This window comes from Anopheles funestus, chromosome 2RL, assembly GCF_943734845.2.
Source record: "Anopheles funestus chromosome 2RL, idAnoFuneDA-416_04, whole genome shotgun sequence".
Classification (NCBI taxonomy): Eukaryota; Metazoa; Arthropoda; class Insecta; order Diptera; family Culicidae; genus Anopheles; species Anopheles funestus.
Genome location: NC_064598.1, coordinates 91,180,263 through 91,199,703, shown reverse-complemented (window position 1 = coordinate 91,199,703; position 19,441 = coordinate 91,180,263). Strand labels below are relative to the sequence as shown.

At 41.6% G+C, this 19,441-nt stretch overlaps 1 protein-coding gene across 6 annotated transcripts in view; it reads right to left on the bottom strand.

The window, feature by feature from the left end:
* The window catches only part of LOC125765692 (voltage-dependent L-type calcium channel subunit beta-2), a 110,721-nt gene extending 92,939 nt beyond the window's left edge, over positions 1 to 17,782 (bottom strand). For 2 of the 6 annotated variants that reach the window (XR_007418606.1, XM_049431116.1), the window contains exons 1-2: positions 17,322 to 17,749; positions 12,710 to 13,467 (exon numbers count right to left, since the gene is read on the bottom strand). Coding sequence is in view for 5 of the 6 variants with exons in the window: in XM_049431116.1 (XP_049287073.1) it covers positions 12,710 to 12,820 (111 nt within the window). In the remaining variant the exon portion in view is untranslated. Of the gene's footprint in view, positions 1 to 12,709; positions 13,468 to 17,321 lie in introns of all 6 variants that reach the window. The other 4 variants (XM_049431114.1, XM_049431103.1, XM_049431113.1 and 1 more) reach the window with 4 other exon arrangements.
* Between the last annotated feature and the right edge of the window lie 1,659 nt (positions 17,783 to 19,441).

Here is a 19,441-nt window from a genome sequence, read left to right as displayed (position 1 = left end):
TATTGAATTAATGTAAAGAATTACAATCATTGATCATCTCTTCATCGCGAAAGAAAACACATTTCTTTGAAGACACACTATTCCCGACTTCTGGAACGCAACTCTCTTCATCACACAAACACGAACTCCCTCCATTTTTCGCTGAGTCATCCCACGAGACTCATCATGCGGCGGCGATCGAGGTGATCACTTGTCACATTTACAGTTCCTGTTCGGCTTCCAAGATACCTAAACGTTCGGCGTGCCCTTTGGCAGGTTTTGCCCGGGAGTTTGAAACCCATCACGACTTCTGTCCCCGCTAGCTTGTGCGAACTTTCACGCTTTATTGAAAGCAGTTGTTGACACGGTTGTAACGATTGTATCTTGATTTCTTTCTTCATTTTTTTACGCAGATCATACCACCAGTTGGAATGATCGCGATTTTTTTTACTCGTCGATGACAAGCATGCATTGATCGTCCGACAAAAAAGCTTTCCAACGTGAAGCATAGGTTGTTTTTTTTTAAATCGAAGTGTCAAAGGAGGGGACCTATTTGCCCACATCATCTCATCACCTAATTATGATCGTGAATGGACCGAAGATCAGTTGGGTTGAAACAATCTAACGAGGAGATAGATGTATTAAACATTTTATATCTTTCACCACTTTTTTCGACATTGAATGGTTTCACTCAAAACGATAACATAACTTTCGACGTTAGTTTGCTGAAAGATAAACAAGACATTTTGCTTTGAAAACGTCCAAGGATAACAGCTTGTCTAGTGATGCCATCCACGTAATTTCCAACACAAATTTTTACAACGTATATGATCGTCATCAGCGCTTTTATAGCAGCTCGCTCCATTCCATCTTTGACATGTTTATTTCCGCAAAAACCGAAAATTAAATAGTGGTTCATCAAAACGCTCAGCTTATAAAAGCAAACAATCAATACAGGATTCCCATCCGGTACAGGTTGATGATCTTTAAGTATCGCTCGCTAGTATCAACATACACGCACAAAAAAACTGTGACAATCGCTTACGAAACAATATTATTGTGCGCTGTATTTGGTTGCCTAACATGGCCTATCTGTCCATCCCAATCCCCATATTGGATTAGTCTGAAAAATCGCATTTTTCGCCCAGAAAAACTCAACACGCGTTCGATTTGCTGGATGAAACACGTATCTCTAACCACCGCTATTCGGAAAGAAATGTATGCTTCTCCAGTCGTTTTCTTACGCTTCCTTCGATTACTAGTTTTTTGGCACCGCGTTGACTCCGCGGGGAGTGGCAGTAAAATTGAAGAGCTCCAACACAGCAGCAACAACAAAAAATTCCCTAACCAAACGCCAACTCTCGCCACCAAACGCAGCTCAAAATGGAGCCAGCCTCTAATGACAATTGCGTCAGTAAAGCCCGCCTTCTCGGTTGTATGCAATTAAATATAGCTTCTTTTTTTTCGTTGGCTGCTTCTTTCAGGCCGGGTTCGTCTCTTTCTTCTTCGCATGTGGCATAGATGTCTTTCTATTTGGAAAGCTGCCCTCTCCACATGTGTTCGGTAAGTAGTTTGTGATCCTCTTGTTACTTGTGGCCTTTTCGGTTTACCAGGGAGGTTTTTTCGGTAGATGTACATCACTGGTGGGGAAAGGAAGGGGAGGCTAAGTTGGGGATTCTTTTTTGTTTGCAGCATTGTTACATTCACAATAAAGATTCGCGAAACAAGTGGCATTCGTTTGTTTCTATTGTCCGTTTTTTTTGGGTGATCTTTCAACACGCGATCGGGAGTGTTTGTTTATTTCTACGGAAGCATTACATGTATTGTTTGTTACTTTAGGCAACGGTTTGTTGTTACTGTTTATTTGTTACTTTAAGCAACGGTTTGTTCAAGAAAGTGTTCCATTGGCTCCAATCCCTCCTTTCCGTTCAGTTTGTTTTACTCTTTATTTGTCTCTTTTTATGTGCACACACGCATTTTATCGTTTTTTATTCAAGTATAAACCATTCAAGAGCATATTTGAATAAGTTTTGAGTGCCAGGAAAGCAACGGGCAAGAGCAGTAGCCAATTGGAAGCCAACTTATGCCCGTGAATGGGTGGTACTACAATACGTACGAATGGTGTGTATGTAGCATGGTAAATAATAATTTTCATAAGCCCACAAGCACACAGAGACACACCAGTAGGCAGTGGATTGGTTGAGTAGGGCCACTACAAGTGAATGACAATGGCGTTTAAAGACGATGGTTCGTTCGCGGTATGAAATCTAGCGTGTTGGCTGGCGAAGGTTGAAATCGAAGGCCAATGCAGCTGTTTACTTCTAATGAGCCTTCGCCGTGTGCTGTGCTAGTCTAACCGAGCAGCGTTACGAGTAGAAAGATTTGCTGCCGAACGGTGGGTTGTTAAATTCGAATTAACGAAGCATCAAAGCATTGACGCAAGACGTACAGTTAAAATTATTCGTTATACCAATGCAACGTTTGTTTGATGAGCTGTAAGACAAATAGAAAGCGGAAAACAAAATAAACACACGAATCTTTTATTGCATTGTGCCTTTTAACTAGTCTACCTAAATTGCATCTAAACTACATGATTAAGTTTCACACTAGCTTCACAAAGTTTGTCCAAAAAAGATTTGGTTTAATATCGAATGCCGAACGAAGCGGGTGGGGAAAAGATGTATCGAAAACCGGCTGCACAGTAACGCAAGATACAAATTAAATTTCAACATCAACCATACTAATAACACTGTAACACCAGTACCAATACTAGCGACGGTTAATCATCCGATTTGAATGTTTAACTAACAAAAAAAAAGATCAAGAAAAAAAACACCAAAATGCGATTAGAGCCGAATCGAACTACGCTCTCGCTCAGGTGCGGACGATGAAACTTGTCCTATTTGCATAATACCCGAAATCGAAAGAAAAATTAACTACACACACGCACAAAACCTTAAAATACGGATAGCTTTTAATGAGCATCTTCTTCGCACATTCGTTGGTGTGTACGATCACACACGCACAGCCATACCGATTGTGATCGTGGCCACGATAGAAAGATGTACTCATGTTGTGCTTGTGTACGATGGTTAACTAAAAACCAATATGCTACGGTATCGAACCAGCAGCAGCGGGGGTTCGTCTTACGAGTGGTGAGACAAATTTGAGAAAAAACGCCATATTGAAACACTCACATCTCACCGTTTCCTCCCACCGACCGACCACCGAAAAACCGGTTCAAATTGATCCCCGAATGGGCAGTGAGTTATGGCGACGGAGCTCACGGAGGCTCGGTAACACACGCGTGTATCGTTTACGCACGTTAGACGTTATTGACTGCTAATCGGCCAACCACAAAGACATGTGCTGCTCTTTACACACATCATTTTTTTTTGTTGCTTCACGAGATCCCAAAAGTTTGGTTCACGGGTGCGATGATGATGATCATGCCACTCTGCCCGGTTCGTGTCGGGTAACAAATCGATTGCGTACGCCCCATTTCGATGGACGGATCGAGCTGGCTGGAGTGAGCTTAATCGAGCTGTCGATACGTTGTTGCTTCTTGGATCTGGTGAGCTCTCGAGGCAACACACTTGATTAAGAAGCTCGCTGACGGATGATCGACATTCGACAAATCGTTCGGGAGCCCACGTTGTAGCTGATGGATGGCTTCATAGCCCGTTTGCACCTGTGGGGCTCCGTAGCTAATGTGTGGCAAGCATGCAGGAAAATCAAACCAATCACACAAAACCTCGATGATTCAATTGTTTTAAAGCTTCAACAATTTCAGTACAAATACAATGATGTTCACGTCCTAACATTCCCTTTTTTACCTTATCACTTTCTTTTTAATTGTGAAAGGTGAACAAAAACTATTTTGGATACGTGTAGTTTCTGTAATCGACGCTTCGTGTGAACTTTGTACGAAGATCAGGTGTCATGTGAGGTGAGCTAATGGTTTTTGTGAGAAATTTTAACGATCCAACAATCACCCCAGGTGCTTTCGGCAGTAAAAGAAATTATCTGGAAAGGAAGATGGTACATGTGAACATGATGTGCCAAATTTGCAGCAAAACTAAATGACCCTTCCATTGATCGGCCGTTCGAGTATCGATACGTTATGTTGCGGAAATGATTGATTTTCCCTCCTCGGAGGTCAGCACGAAACCGTTTAACCTCGGCAAATGCTTAACTACGGTCAATTCCTCACCAAGCAGCGGTTTAACGTCGATTGCCCTTGGGCGCCTTCAAGCTGCCTTCAGATATTCAAACCACCAGGAAAGTGTGTGTTTAAAAATTAACTGTCTCCATTCCCATCATATGTGTAGTGCTTGGAAGACTTGAACTAATCTAATTTTTGGCTTTAAGTCTCAGTATGACAGGGTTTACCAGCTGTCAAGGATATTCCAATAGCAGTATGTACTAGTATTTAAATAGATTTTAAAGAGCTTAATTTATCAGACATTCCCTGTCCGTTTTGTTAAAACGGGCAAACCATTGTTAAACTACTCAATAACAAAAATCTCATTAGATAACATTAAGGAAAAAGGGATTTTTAAATAAACAATTTACTCAATCTACAGAATATAGCAACAGAATAAATAACTCCTATCTTACGAGATTCACCTGAGGCCATGTCACCTGTACAAAAGACTTGTATGATCTTTAAGCAACAAACCGCGCCGCGAAGAACAAAAAGTCCAGAGAGAATATGTATACTGGAAATGTAATGATTCTTCATACCACATACCTGACCACCAAAAACGGAACCTTACTTAGATATTTGTTTAATCTCTTTTTAAATATGATAAAATAAATAAATATAATAAATATGATAAAATAAAATACTTCCTATGCGGAGAAAGATTGTGTTAAAAGAACAATTAGTAATGGCTTCGAGGAAAATAATATCAAACATGTTTTGCTATAATAGTGATGTCGGATATGTGTTAAAGAAATAAAATCAACAATCTTTATTTATCCAGTACTATATTTGATAAAAAATCTGTGATTAGAGCATTGTTCTATGGACACCTAATTTATCGACATATTAATACTGTTTTGTAACGATAACTCCTTCGCTAGAATACCAAACAACTTTTTGTTCTCTTCGCGAAAAATTATCAGGTTATTTATTGCTGAATGTGAAATAGAATTAATTATTAAAATGGGATAGTAACTTTTGGCGTACATAACTTAGTGTATGTTACTACGCAGGATAATATATTCTCAGCTTATTTAACGGCAAATGTGTGGCATAATTTTTTTCGTTGGATATGTGGATTGCAACTTGTGGATTGATATCATTTGTTTTAACCTGCCTCTGCTCGGCTTTAACGCCGGTACACACCGATAAATGTTTTACAGCCAGGGCACCGATGAACAGTATCCCGGCAAGAGGTGCAACAATATGGCAGACAAACACAAGGCAACAACATCAATACACAAAGCACTAGCGCGATACCGTGCGTTTTGGTGTTTGCTTGCAGTTCAATCTCGGTCATAACATGCTTCTGGCATCCGGGACAAATAACACTGCTCGATTCCGGACCAAGTGTAGGTGCCACTGCGGGTGCATTCGGAATGTAAGAGGGAGGAGCAGGAACGGGTTGAAGTTCTTAAAAAGAAGAAAAAAGGCGATTTTAGTGACATTATTTCCATGGAAAATAATCACATTTGCACCACGGGTTACTCTGTGCTGGAAACTAACCCATTTGACCCATCTTAGGGTTAATGATGAATCGCGTTGCGAACTGTTCTAACCTCTTGAAGTGATGCGAAACAACTGAAGAGTTGACAGCCCTACGAAGCTTTTATATGCCTAATTCATAAAACCAGCCATTCTGGAAATCGTATGCTTCGGTACGCAACAGGACCGAGTCGTTCTTTGCGAATTGTAAAAAAACCCAGAATCAGCTCATCTTTTGCTTCCGTAACATGGCGTCCGAGCTTTTGATGCTAGTCAAACAACTTTTGGTAAGCGGCGAGTACGTTGTCAAACTTCTTTGCTGATGATTTTGTGAGGACTCATATCATCACTCAAGGGACCGGTTTATCTGCTTACAAAAACTCGGTGTTAAAAAAAGTTCGTTTTGTTTTTATATGTATCAATAAATCAATGAGTGATAATCTCAGTTACATGAAATGAAATCATAAGACACCGAAAAAAAACTTTCAATATTATAGTTTAAAAATAGAAAATGATCCATTCTTCCGAGGCTTATCACTTTGGCCGATCGGCACTAGTGATGTAATCATCCATACTAAATAAAGTAACTCAAACCTAGAACTTACCTAGAATACAACGACAGAACCATCTTGTACAGGTGCCGCATGTTACTACAGCAATCAGGAAGTTATAACGTGAACGTTCCAGCTGTCTTACACATTTTTCTAACTGAGGTGTGGTATTACCTATGGAATTTCGTAAGGAATTCCCTTGTTCAACCGGTTCTTTATAAGGGAGCACAAGTATATTAACTTATTCAACGACGAAATTTCGTTAAATACAATATTATGGTTTAAAGTCAGATGTCTCTCTCTTCCTCTTGTTGGCTTTAACGACCTCTAAAGATCACGCTGGCCATTTCTGGATTACTAGATTTATTTTTACCGCATAGCCGGATAGGCATGGTCCGGATGGGATTTGATCCTCAGTCCTGCCGTGTGAACCTTCGCCGTTTATCACATACACCACCGGGCCTCCGCTTGTGTCGGATGTGTAAATATTAAATAATTTTGAAGGAATGGTAATAACTGACATTTGTTGTAACGATATTTTAATTCTGTTTTTAATGAACAATATATATCAGTAACTCTTTGATGTCAAAGGGAATTCACTGATAAAACAGTTAACAGTTGATCAAATATGTATGAACCTGCCTCTGCTCGGTTTTAACGCCGGTACACACCAAAAAATGCTTTGCAGGTAGGGCACCGATGAACAGTATCTCGGCAAGAGGTGCAACAATATGGCAGACAAACGCAGGGCAGCAACATGAATACACAAAGCAGCGCAGCCAAGATATGTGTTTTGGTGTTTGCTTGCAGTTCAATCTCGGTCATAACTAGCTTCTGGCAGCCTGCGCAAAAGACACGGACTGATTCCGGACCAAGTGTAGGTGTCACTGAGGGTGGATTCGGAATGTAAGAGGGAGGAGCAGGAGCAGAAGCAGGTTCTTAAGAAGAAGAAAAAAAGGCGATTTTAGTGGCATTATTTCCATGGAAAATATTAACATTTGCACCACGGGTCACTATGTGCTGGAAACTAACCCATTTGACCCATCTTAGGATTAATTATGAATCGCGCTGCGAACTGTTCTAACCTCTTGAAGTGATGCGAAACAACTGAAGAGTTGACAGTCCTACGAAGCTTTTATATGCCTAATTCATAAAACCAGCCATTCTGGAAATCGTATGCTTCGGTACGCAACAGGACCGAGTCGTTCTTTGCGAATTGTAAAAAAAACCCAGAATCAGCTCATCTTTTGCTTCCGTAACATCGGGTCCATCGCGCGGCTTTGAATGACACTCAAACAACTTTTTGTAAGCGGCGAGTACGTTCTGAAATTCCTTTGATGGTGCCTTTGTGGGGACTCAGGTCATCACTCAAGGGACCGGTTTATCTACTAACAATCAGCATGAGAACTCACTTTTAAAAAAAAATTTTGGTCTTGGTTTACCCCTTGACTGTATCTCTCTCTAACCCTCTTCTTGACTTAAAAACCTTTGAAAGGTTACGCTGACCATGTTTGACTTACTAGACTTATTTTACCCTGTAGCCGGATAGTCAGTCCTTGCTACAGGGAGACGGTCCGGATGGGATTTGATACCTGATCCTGTCGTGTAGAACCGGCGCCGGTTATTACATACACCACCGAACCGTTCTCTTGACTTTACCATGCTGTGGATTTAGTCGAGAAATCGATGTTTCGTGTCTCTGTTAAGCATCAACTACAATCGGGAGCTTTTCCATTGAAGCAAGCGCGAAAGCGTTCTATTCAAACATAAGCTTATTCTATTCAACGAACTCTTAAGAAACATGTTACATGCATTGAAAGGGAGAAAATTGAGATAGTTTTAAGCAAAAAAATAATTCATCGTACAAATGTTTTTAGAATTTCCACAAACGGTCACGACTTCTACACTCCAAACTCGAAAACCCTGTATACACTGCTCTCAGCATTCGACATACGATCGTGTCGATCGTCTATGTTTTGACTGGGTGGATTGTGATGTAACAATGCGAACATAACACAACAAGTTGCGCGAGGGTCATTTCAAATTCGTTTCCTTCCTTCCGTTTAGTGGTACGAACCGTTGGTTTGCCTTTTTTTCTTTTTATGCTCTCTCGCCTAAGGTGCGGTCGGTCGGTCATAGAAACGCAAAGAATGAATGAACCGCTCCATCGCCGCTTGATCCATCAATCTCAACCGATTCGTGTCAAATCAAAGCCACCGAATACGATTAATCCCTTGATCGTTTCTTCTTTCGGTAGGAAAATTTGTTGCAAACGGCCCATTCATTCTACACCGGTTAGTCATTGATATGAGCACGGTGAGCTGTTTGACAAAGGCAGAACAACGAAAAAAAAATACGCACAAAACTTTGGTATCGGTCAGGTGATATTAGTGGTGAGCTTGGTGGAATCACTCAGACGCAACAGAAAAAAAAACACATTTAGCGAAAGGAAAAGTGGAAAACAAACTAACCGAACGTATCCAGCTTATCGTTCACGGTTGACGTTTTAGCCAACGGGGATAAACAAGGAAGAAACGAAGGAATGTATAGATCACGTATGTGGGCCGGTTATTGACGCCAAGCTGCTTCATGCTTCCCCAAAATTGGCAGGAACCGGAGCACCGTTAAAGTTGTTTGACCCGAGACATTTTCGCGACGCCCGGTGTAAACTATTTCACACCTCAATGGGTCAGTAGGCCGGTGGAGTAAATTGGCGTGTTGGCGTTTTTTTTTTGTGCAAGCGGAAAGTTCCTTCCATTTCCATATGCCATATGGTGATGGAATGGTATCAAAAACCTTTAGACGATAATATCACTAACATTCCTAGCACAATCCGTTTGCGAACAATGGCAAATGTCACAACTTTCGCACGCATTTTTTAACCACTATTTAGTGCATTTGTTTTTTTGCAGTGACGTGCACTGAACGTTGCAGTTCTGGTTATCTATGGTAGCAGTTATCTAACATTAAAACAAAGCTTTGGCGGAACAAACTTTTAACGAACTTACTTACCAATTGTTTCGAAAAAAAAAACCCAATGACCGGATTGTGAACATGGTGTCCGGTACGGAAAGCTAAAACCCAAAAAAAAAAACAAAACAAAACCCCATACGATTTCACGTAATGTATGTGACATTTCGAAATGTTTTTAAAACCGAAGCAAACCGATGGAGTTGTGCAGCAAATAAAAAATCACATCAAATATTCAAAAGATAAATAATACCCTCAAAATTAACATCTAAACCGCTGTCGTTACTCGGCATGCCAACCCCTACCCGGTCAACGCATTAAACCATCCCACTAGGGTAAAACCACCATGCGATGGGGAATCATGATCAGCAATCGGATCCTATCCGATCACCGACACACACAGACATACAGGGGTATCACGCTGTAAGCATGGAGGCTCGTAAAGCACACGATCGCAACACAACTTTACTTCCAAATTTACCTCACATTGATACTAGTGTTCATGTCCTCCTTCCCTCTCACGTCTCTTACTTACGATTAGCTCACTATCATAAAACAGGCCACTAAAAACAGAAAAAGAAAAACACCAGCAACGCAACCAGCAAACGAATAAATACGAAATTCCTAATTCATACAATCGATATAGCGCCATTTTTTATGTTTCCCTGCTTAGATACTAGGGTAGGCCGATTGACGTTTAGAAAAGTAAAAAAGCACAGATACATAAAACTAACAACAACCCCCCCGAAAAAAACCCGGGGTACTTGGGTGCGGAGGTGCACAAGATGGACGCACAATCGCTAAACGAGCTTGAAGGCCATGTTGAATATAATTACGCATCTTTTTCGGCGACAAATGCTCAACATTTCTGTTGGTGAAGGATTTTTATCTCGGGTTTTGCATTTTGGCTAACCGGCCAACAGTGATGCTTAGCACCAGCCCACATGATACCGACCGAAGCAACAAAAAAATAAACAACCCGATCGTCTTCATTATATTTGCCGTTCGTGTTTGTGACTCATTAGCAAATATTTCAATCTTCATTTGGCAGCCGCCTGTACCCGTGCTTCGTACGGGTAAAAAAAGCCCCTCCATTTCGTAAAAGCACACACGAACTAAACCACCCCACAAGCATGCGGGATGGATAATCGTCAAGGTATCGTTTTTGGGGTGTACTATACGCTCTCTTTCTTGCGTATTCAAATGAACTGAAGCAAAAACCGATAAAAATTTGGTGACTATAATTTTTGGCAAGACAAAATGAATAAATACTGCTTGGGTTATAAATTGAATGTGTTGTTGAGGGTTTTTTCGGATGGAAATGGTGGAGAGCGTTTTTGAGCGTCCGCGATGGTAATATACGTGAATAAGAAAATAAAACGTACACACACGCAAACACACACACATTTGAAGGCCACATAATGATATGCAGAAACAAACGACAGTACAGTAAAACCGCCAACGATTTGGTGACCGATTTGATTTCGAACTGTACGAACTGTTTTGCGGGGAAATAAATAAAACTGTACACCGGCTTTCTCGAACCTTCCAGCGGGTGATAAACTTGTTGCAAGTTAGCTAAGAACATAAATAAATAACATAACATACATGAAATAAAGACAAACAAGCAAAATTCTTACACATTTACACATGCTTTGGAGCAAATTGAAAATTGTTGTTTGGATTTGAATTTAACTTGTCAAATAATAAACAAAAAACTTGTAAGTTACAAAAAAAAAATTTAAAGTTTTGTGTCCACCGTGGGAAACATACAATATAATTCGGTATATACTTGATTGACTAGCTCACTTTATAACGTCGCAACTCGTTCCCAAGGCCCCATTACAAATCATGTCTTTCTACCATTGCACGGGCTTAATCAATTAAAACCAAATAGAAATTTGCATTTTATAGTGCAGAAACTTGTATTAAAATATTGAACGAAACAAAAAAAAAATCGAACAATATTGAAACATGTTACTCATGTCGCGCTTATTTAGTTCGATGCGGATACAGAGCCGTACAAATTGTTTGCCATTTGATTGCGGATTGTGTGCAGTAGTAAAACCATAAAACAGCTGCCGTCATCACTGACCTCCCATAAATCATGCCCTCGTAGTGGATTGTTGTTGGGTGAATTTTAGCAATTTAATAACATCGTCATACAGGTTCATTGTGTGAAGGTATGTAAGGTTTTGAAGGTTTCAACAAGAAAAATAATGAGAGACCTTAGGAGTTCATTAATATCTTTCGAAAAGAAATCGTTTATAAAAAAGGAGCTTTCAACAATTAAAAATTTTTTGAACAAAATTAACAAAATAGAAATGGTATGACAACATATTTTTAGAACAATACACCATTTATATGATATTCTTTACTCAAGCACAGGCAGTAAACCAAATTCATCGTACATCGTGCCTTTCTCTTTGCGCTCAAAGCAGAACTTCCATACGTTTGTTCCATCAACCCTTCTACATATAGGGGGTTGTGCCGGATGATCTTTTGTCGAGATAAAGGAAGCCCAAATTACCACGAATTTTATTCATTAATAATCCACCCAACCATTTATAGTGGACATAACGAAATCACATGAAAAAAAGAGAGCTAAATAATACACCCATGGTCAAGGAAATAAATATCACGAATTCGAAGCGAAGCGGTCCCAAGACCGGGAACGCTTCATCCGGGCCAACCGGCCAAGTATCGAAATTAGAAACGTTCCAATTATCAACCGTGTGGATATGTGTGGAAGGAGAAGATGAAATAAATCGACCTGTCTTCAACTTTTAATATCAGCACTTAAACACCCCGATTGGCTCTTCTTCTCGTGCTGAATTCGTCGCCACAGTCTTTTAAACCTCTTTTTTTTCAAAGGGAGACTATCTGAAGCAACGTGAACGATTTTACAAAAGTTTTGTTAACTGCACGGTAAGAAAATGTAGAACTGAGTATTCAAATTTTATACACGGTATTCAAATTGGGCAGCACGGTGCATTAAAATTATTTCACTTTGAAGCGCGTTTTGTGTTTTGTTTTCTTTGCCGTACCCGAAAATGTTTGCTCACTAACCTTTGATGCACTGGTGACCGAGGCAGGCAAGAGATTGCTTCAATTGTTTGACTTTTGCCGCCCGACATTAATTATCGCGGCCAAAAGCCTTCATTTCTATTCTTTCCACTGTTGGGCGTTAATTTCTTGCCCACTCTGTCTCCCTCTCTCTGTTTTTCGCGCTCTCTTCACCAAGAGTCCAACATGACACACTGACGGGAATGGCCTAGTTTGAGCATCATTACAGCATACTCGGACACCCGCTGAAAGCGGTTTCCGTTGAGTGATAATTACGAAACGTGCTCCCGCAACCGATCGCCTTACATGCAATGACACTAGCCGAAGGTAATGCCACCAAACATTTCCATGATGCGGAAAAATTAACATATATTTTCTGCTTTTCTACAGACCCATTCGTGGTCAGTCGTGATGCCCTCTACCTGGGCGGAAAACAGTAAATTCCGCTTACCTGCAGTTGTAGCGTTTCCTCGAATCCGTCCGGAAACTCGGTACAGTGGGTGTCCAAATTTTGGGATAGCGAAGACGTAAGATGATGTCTCGCATTCATCCCAACCACCATAGGAGCAGCCGACAGCGGGGCAGGGCAGGGAAAAGCGGCAAGCTCAGTTCCGTATTCCGTGATGATGATGATGAAGATGACGAGCACCGCTAGGGATATCCGTTTGACCAACCTACCAAACACTTGTACGGGTCCTTCCCAGCACAATGAGCCACAACAATTGCAGCCTCTGGTGCATCTATATGCCACTGATTATCAATAGCAACATACACACTCACACAAGCACAGACACGAGCACTTTACAAATTTGGTATAAACCACAATTTCACTGCACACACACAACAAATGCCAAACACTTCTAACTATTCGTTCATGAATCACTTCTTAAATAAAAACCACCAACATAAAATGCAAACAAACTAAAACACTATTCGATAACTTGGGGTTGATTTAAAATTTAAAACATTACACTTGGCTTTTGCAGTGTTTTGCAATATCTTATAAATTTCACTTTTACCTCCAAGATGCACTACTACTTTCGGATTCGGAGGAATTAGACTACTGCAGCATAGTACGACGTTTTGAGAACACAACAAAAAAAATTGATTGTTTTCAAACAATCATCACTTTTGGTTATTATTTCTTCAATACAACTCACTGCAGTGAGATCAACAACTGGGTCAACACGCTAATTATTCAACACTGATCTAAGATAATTAAAAAAAAAATAGAAACAGAGATATTAATACAAGTTATAGAAGAAATATCCCAAGGTCGAGAAAATCCGTCTGAAGAAATTCCACCCAAACGTTAAGTTCTGTAGTAATTTTGTAAGTCTTCTTCAATCGTGTCTGGCGTATAGTATGTCCTTGGGCATGGAAAGCAAATCAAAGGAAAAAAGAAGAATATTTATCACCAAACGTCTACAGCCTGACGTACTTTCTCGAGCAGCAGACGATCAATTATCGACTAAACAGATTGTTACACGCAAAGACAAAACGAAACACGTTGAAATGGTTTCAAACGTCAAAGGAACATAGTTCTGTCTCGCAAAAAGGAATGATAAGTTTTAATTTTGAAGTACACCACCATGAACTCCTGAAAGTATCTTCAATCGTTTCCAAGGATTTAAAGACATCCTCGGTACGTTTGAAGCTATTTCATTTCAACAATTATTTTGCCCTACTTTTCCTTTTACAACCCAAAGACAATTCTGGCACGAGTGATGTTGTACACACACTCTCCCGGATGTCCTGGTATGTCTTGTAACCGCTTGCTCACCGTTGCTCTCCCGCTCTCGCACTCATCGATGCAATGGGTCAATTTCCTTCTGCATCCTTCCCTGTCTTGGCTTTCCCGTCTCACCCAAAAACCGTGCTCGTTTGCCCGTTTTAGAATAATCGATAATACGTATTGCAGTATTTCATGCTAAGTAGGCTGTACCCCCCCTTGGTACGCGATATATCTTGTGCCCTGCGGTCAGCCTACGTTTCACGGGAACATGGGTTAATAGTACGCACAGAGCCCCGCATCGCTGCAACACTACCAGCGGCGTCCCCAAAAAGGTGTACCAACCGGAGACACATCACAGCCAGGGCGACACACCTGTTATTGCAATGGAAGGCAAAAAAAAGGACAAAATAAACCAGCATCGATCATCCTTCACAGCTGTGTATTGCGGACAATCCTACCTTTCGCGGGTTCCATTCCCTAATCGGACCACAGCAGGGAAGGAATATATAAAGAGAAGTAAAAAAAAACGCGGTCAACTTGTGTGTGTACGTGATTACGTAATTGGCGCTCGAGGCGCGTGCTAAAATACCGGTGTGGTGCAATTATTTTGCCACACCACAAACCACAACTTCACCCCAAAAGTCCTTCGGCTGCGCTGGATGGAGCGACCACAGTGAAGAAGTGGAAAAAAATATATGAACCCAGCGCCATAATTAGGGCTCCATTAAGGGGCGCACTTGGGACTAAATAAAAAAAAAAACAACAGTGAAAAACCATGCTTTTCCTTTCCCAGTGCTTGGTGAGAGTGAGAAAAAAGCCACCCAACGCACCGAGGCGAGCGAGTGAGAGCGAGTTTGGTATGGGAGTGATGAGAAGAAAAAAGTAGAAAATATGGAAAACCGAAGAAATGTCATCAGAGCAATGTGAGGGTGTGTTGCGTTTATTTCAATTTCCCCTCCCGCTCGGAATCCATCCATCCCCAACCCTGAGTGTTCCTCCCCCGTTTGGGGAGGGGGTTTCGCATTTTCAACAGCGTCAAACGTTCTGCAAGGGTGCGGCTGATGCGTGTTCGCTAGGTCAGGGAGAGCCGAAGCCGGTTCGGCATCGTGCAGTGTCCGGTGTGGAAACCCTTGTGCGTTTGGAGAGCGAAAGTCCCCCGAGCGGATTCGCGAGCGAGCTGATAGCAGCGGCATGATCAGCAGATAAGATGATGCGAACGACAAAGGGAGCAGGAACATTGAACGGTTGGCGACAAATTTCGTATGATGGTCCATACCGTCTGGCCGTTATTTTTTTTTTTTTTGTTTGTTAGTGTGGTGAGTGTCAATCGCGCGAATCTGTTTACCATCGAAGGCCTGGTCGGCTAGTTCGGGTCATCCCGTCGCCGACCGGTATCGATTATCGTCGCAACCACACAAATATAGGCGCGCGCGCGCGCTTCAAAACTGTACGGTCGAGCCGATGAAGTGTCAAATGAATCAAAACAATCTACCCACGAAACGTTCCTTTCGAGCTCAATTTTTTTGGCCATCAGTGATCGATAGACAGGCTGCTTTTTTCAAGATAGAAAAAAAAGGATTCTTTGGCCTTCCTTTATTGAAATAAAAAGACAAATAAAACATATCCAACAGCGTAAATATGACACGGACAAAACAACAAAACAACACGTTTCGCCATACAGCACAAATGGGTCCCGTTGCCAAAAAATTAATAGGTGAAAATCAAATTACCGTTTTTCGGTGGCCAAAAGGCACGCAGCAGGTGACACGCAGGAGGCAGCAGCAGGTATGATAAACTGCTGCTTCTGCTGCTGGTGGTGCTTGAGCAGCTGGCAGAGAGTAAGCGGAGAAAATATTAAAAGCTTCCCGTGTTCTCGCGCTCGCTCTCCTTCCGGGGCAAAGAAAAGGGCACGTGCCGTCATAATAAGCCTGGGCAGATAGCGTACCAGTGCGAGGCGCGACAGTACCACGCGAGAAAGATGTTGATTTAATTTATGATCACACGATGGCATAGTAATTCGATTTACATCGTACCATCGTAGCCGCCGGATCGGAGGTCATATCAAGTTGACAGGACGTATCACCTTCTGTGATTTTTCCTTTCCTTAACTGACTCTTCTGAATGGTCTTCAAGTATAAATTCTTCATTAAACTTCTTGAAATGAAGATGGATTTGAAAATGATCTACCAAAGTCTGGGAGCAAAACTCTCCAGTACACGTGTTTGAACGAAATATCGAACAAACATCTACCGCCGGAATTCGTTTGTCTTTCTAGAAATAGTAAGAAAATTAGTTTGCCCTAGCAATATCACCTTATCGCTTCCCATCTGCACCCTTGTATTGGCCTTTCCACTCCACTCCGAAACCCAACACAAGAGAGCTGTCGATACAGTGAAGGTTTAATTCCTTCGATTTCTTTCCGTGTCAGTGATTTGTCCGTGAAACATCAAAGGACATCGGCGTTAGCCACAGGCCACGAGCGGGATGGTGCTGCAGAAGGAAAACACCGTTTGGCTGAGAGTAGACGAAGGAGAATCGATACGAGGTGCTAGTTGCCTTCGGTCCACACCAGAGGGCACTGCTTGTTGATACTGTTTTTTTCTTCTTTGCACTTACACCACACTCGTGTACACATACACTCATACATACATACAATCGGTGGAAAAATCGTTGCTTTAGGTTTTTCCGAATGTAATTCCATAGCTCGAGTGTCATAAAAATTACCCGAACAAGTCCTAGAAACTATTCTATGAATGAAGCTCTCCAAAAATTTGGGGAAATTCCGCCTGATGATAATCAAAATAGTACAAAAAACATTTTCAAATCGTCCTGATGACCTACACTGTAATCGTTCGCACTGATAACGTATAATCTTCATGATTAGCTGCTTGTTACGCACTTTTCTTCATCATTTTAACCAACATTTCGTTGGAAATATAATTATGCTTATTGATTCACACTTTGCAGCAAGGTTTTCCATGAGGTTTTATCTTGCCAGAAGACATCAAAGGTGAAAATACTATTGAAAACACTTTATCACACATGCCCCGACCAAGACCGAACAACCACATAATCAATATACGCCAACTAGAGCTTGTTTCGATATTAATTTTCACCAGAACCTTGTTGACCTTATTCCCACGAAATCGACTTTTCTGAGCCAGTGCTCTAGTGCTAAGGGACACTCACACAACCGAACCACTAAAACCAATCTTCACCGTGAAGCTCTTTCTTTTGGGGGATCGGTATTCGCTTGTTGGCTAAACTGTGTTTTTCTTGTTCGCCTACCCCGCACTGCGTTAAACGGGGACCGGTACGAAAAACTCACCTGCCTCACAGCTATTGCAACTATTGCCATCCAAAATAAAAACCGAAAAACCAAACACTTGCCTTAACTTTAACGCGGACCAGGACAAATACTTTGCCGACCGATTTTGTGTTGCATTAGCCTGTTTTGAAACGCATTTCACTTCAGCAGACGGGGAAAAGAACGCGCGCGCGGGCAGAACTCCACATCAGCAGCCACTACTGGTGCGCTCGTGGGTACGACGATGGGCGATGACAACGTCGCATCGACGGTTTCGCTGTTCATCCGTGGTTCCGTACCGTGACAGCGGTAATGAGCAACCCCGGGTCGCCCACCCATACAAACAGCCAAGGTAAATCCACTTGGCGACAGTGTGTATACACACACACACTCACACACGGAAAGCGAAACAGGCAAAGCACCAGGACCTGTCACCTTGTATGGCTTGTACGGTGGGCTAATTCCTTTACGAGCGGGTAGAAAACAATCGCATACTGTACATACCAGTCTGCCAGCCAGGCCACAACTCACCTCATGGGTGGCTTCGGTGTGTTCATGCGTACTGCAAATGAACGCTCCGGCTGTCAAAAACTGCTCCCACGAAGCGGTCGGCATAGAGCTGCTGTCAAAAGCCCCGGCCAGAACGCAACCGGGCTGAGACTTTTCATTCCGGTGGCGCCATCCGGGCCGGGTCAAAACCTGTTTTCTTCTTTTGCCCGTCCCTCAACCCCACCCTGTTACGGTTCACGGCTTTTTCCTCGCTTTTACTCGCTGGAAATCGCACACGCGTCCAGTCAGCTTCCAGTCAGCGTTATCGCCCGTCGCAAGGTTCCTGGAATGGTACGAGTCGGCGCATTAGGGACCATTCCGACTTCCAGTGGATTTGTCCCCAAAACGGTGCTATTCCATTTTCCAGCCAGAAACACGTGCTTTGCTTCGGGTGGACTCGGCGTTTTTTTCCGACCCAGTGTTGTTTTGTTCGGTTTTTGGCTGAAGGAAATGTATCTTTTTCCGATGATAGATTCCATCGAATTCCGGTTGAGGCGCTAGTGTGTTGAACGTTTGATATTTCAAACTGAAAGCAGTTTAACGGACTTTTCCAACATCAGGCTTTCCCTAGGACAGTTTAATTTTACTTTGCTTACATGAAGTCATTGCGAAAAATGGAAAATTGTTTTGAAAAGAAGTGTACTGAAATCTGGTTTACACTCAGTGAAAAATTTGTCCTTGTCGTAAAAGACTGGGCTGCTCCATTGGAAAATTCTTCATATTGCATATTATATGTTTAGTGATATTTGAATTATTTTGTAAGGTTTATACTACATTTTGATATTTTAACGTCATTTTTTATAAAAGCAATACTTATGTCAGTAACTACTTTTTATTATAACTTTTTTGAGCTATATTTTTATTATATGTTTTATATATTTGACATTTTTCTTATGTTTAGGAAATTAAAAAAATTCTTATTATTATAAAAATATTATTATTTATAAAAATCTTGAAAAATGTTTTTTTCATTTTTTTCATCTCTTAGCAGGAAAGGAAATCGTGAAAATTTTCCCCTTCAATATATTTTATACAAGGAAAAAAAAAATGTGTTCACCTTCAACTTTCTCCCACTACAATGCTCTTACACTGCGTTTGGATCACGCACAAAACTAAATGCGAAACTATTCTTGCCTCCCTTGTCGATATAACACCTTTCACACACATTCTTCTTCTTCCCCCTTGTTTGATACGTGCATTACGCGCATCAAGGAAGAAGGAAAAACGTGTTCGTTATGATCTGACTTTATCATAAATAAAACTTTTCCAACCCAACGACATCGACGGCCACGAATCAGATCGTGATACAGCCACCCCCCAACATTCAAGCAATAAGCTTGGCCATCGCTCGCATTACACACTTTCGTTACCTTTCCTATGGTTCTGATCCGATTTGACGATCGTTACGTCCATTCGACAGCAGCAAACGGCCTCCGGTTTGATGGAAGTTTGATGTGCTCTCGACATTCGTCCATCAGCGTCGACCGTCGACTAGCATCCGTGCTTCATCAGCACCTTCCCGGGTTTAATGATGGCTTTGGGCACCAGATGATCCATCCGTAGGTACCGGGCCACGGTGAAAATGGATTGAA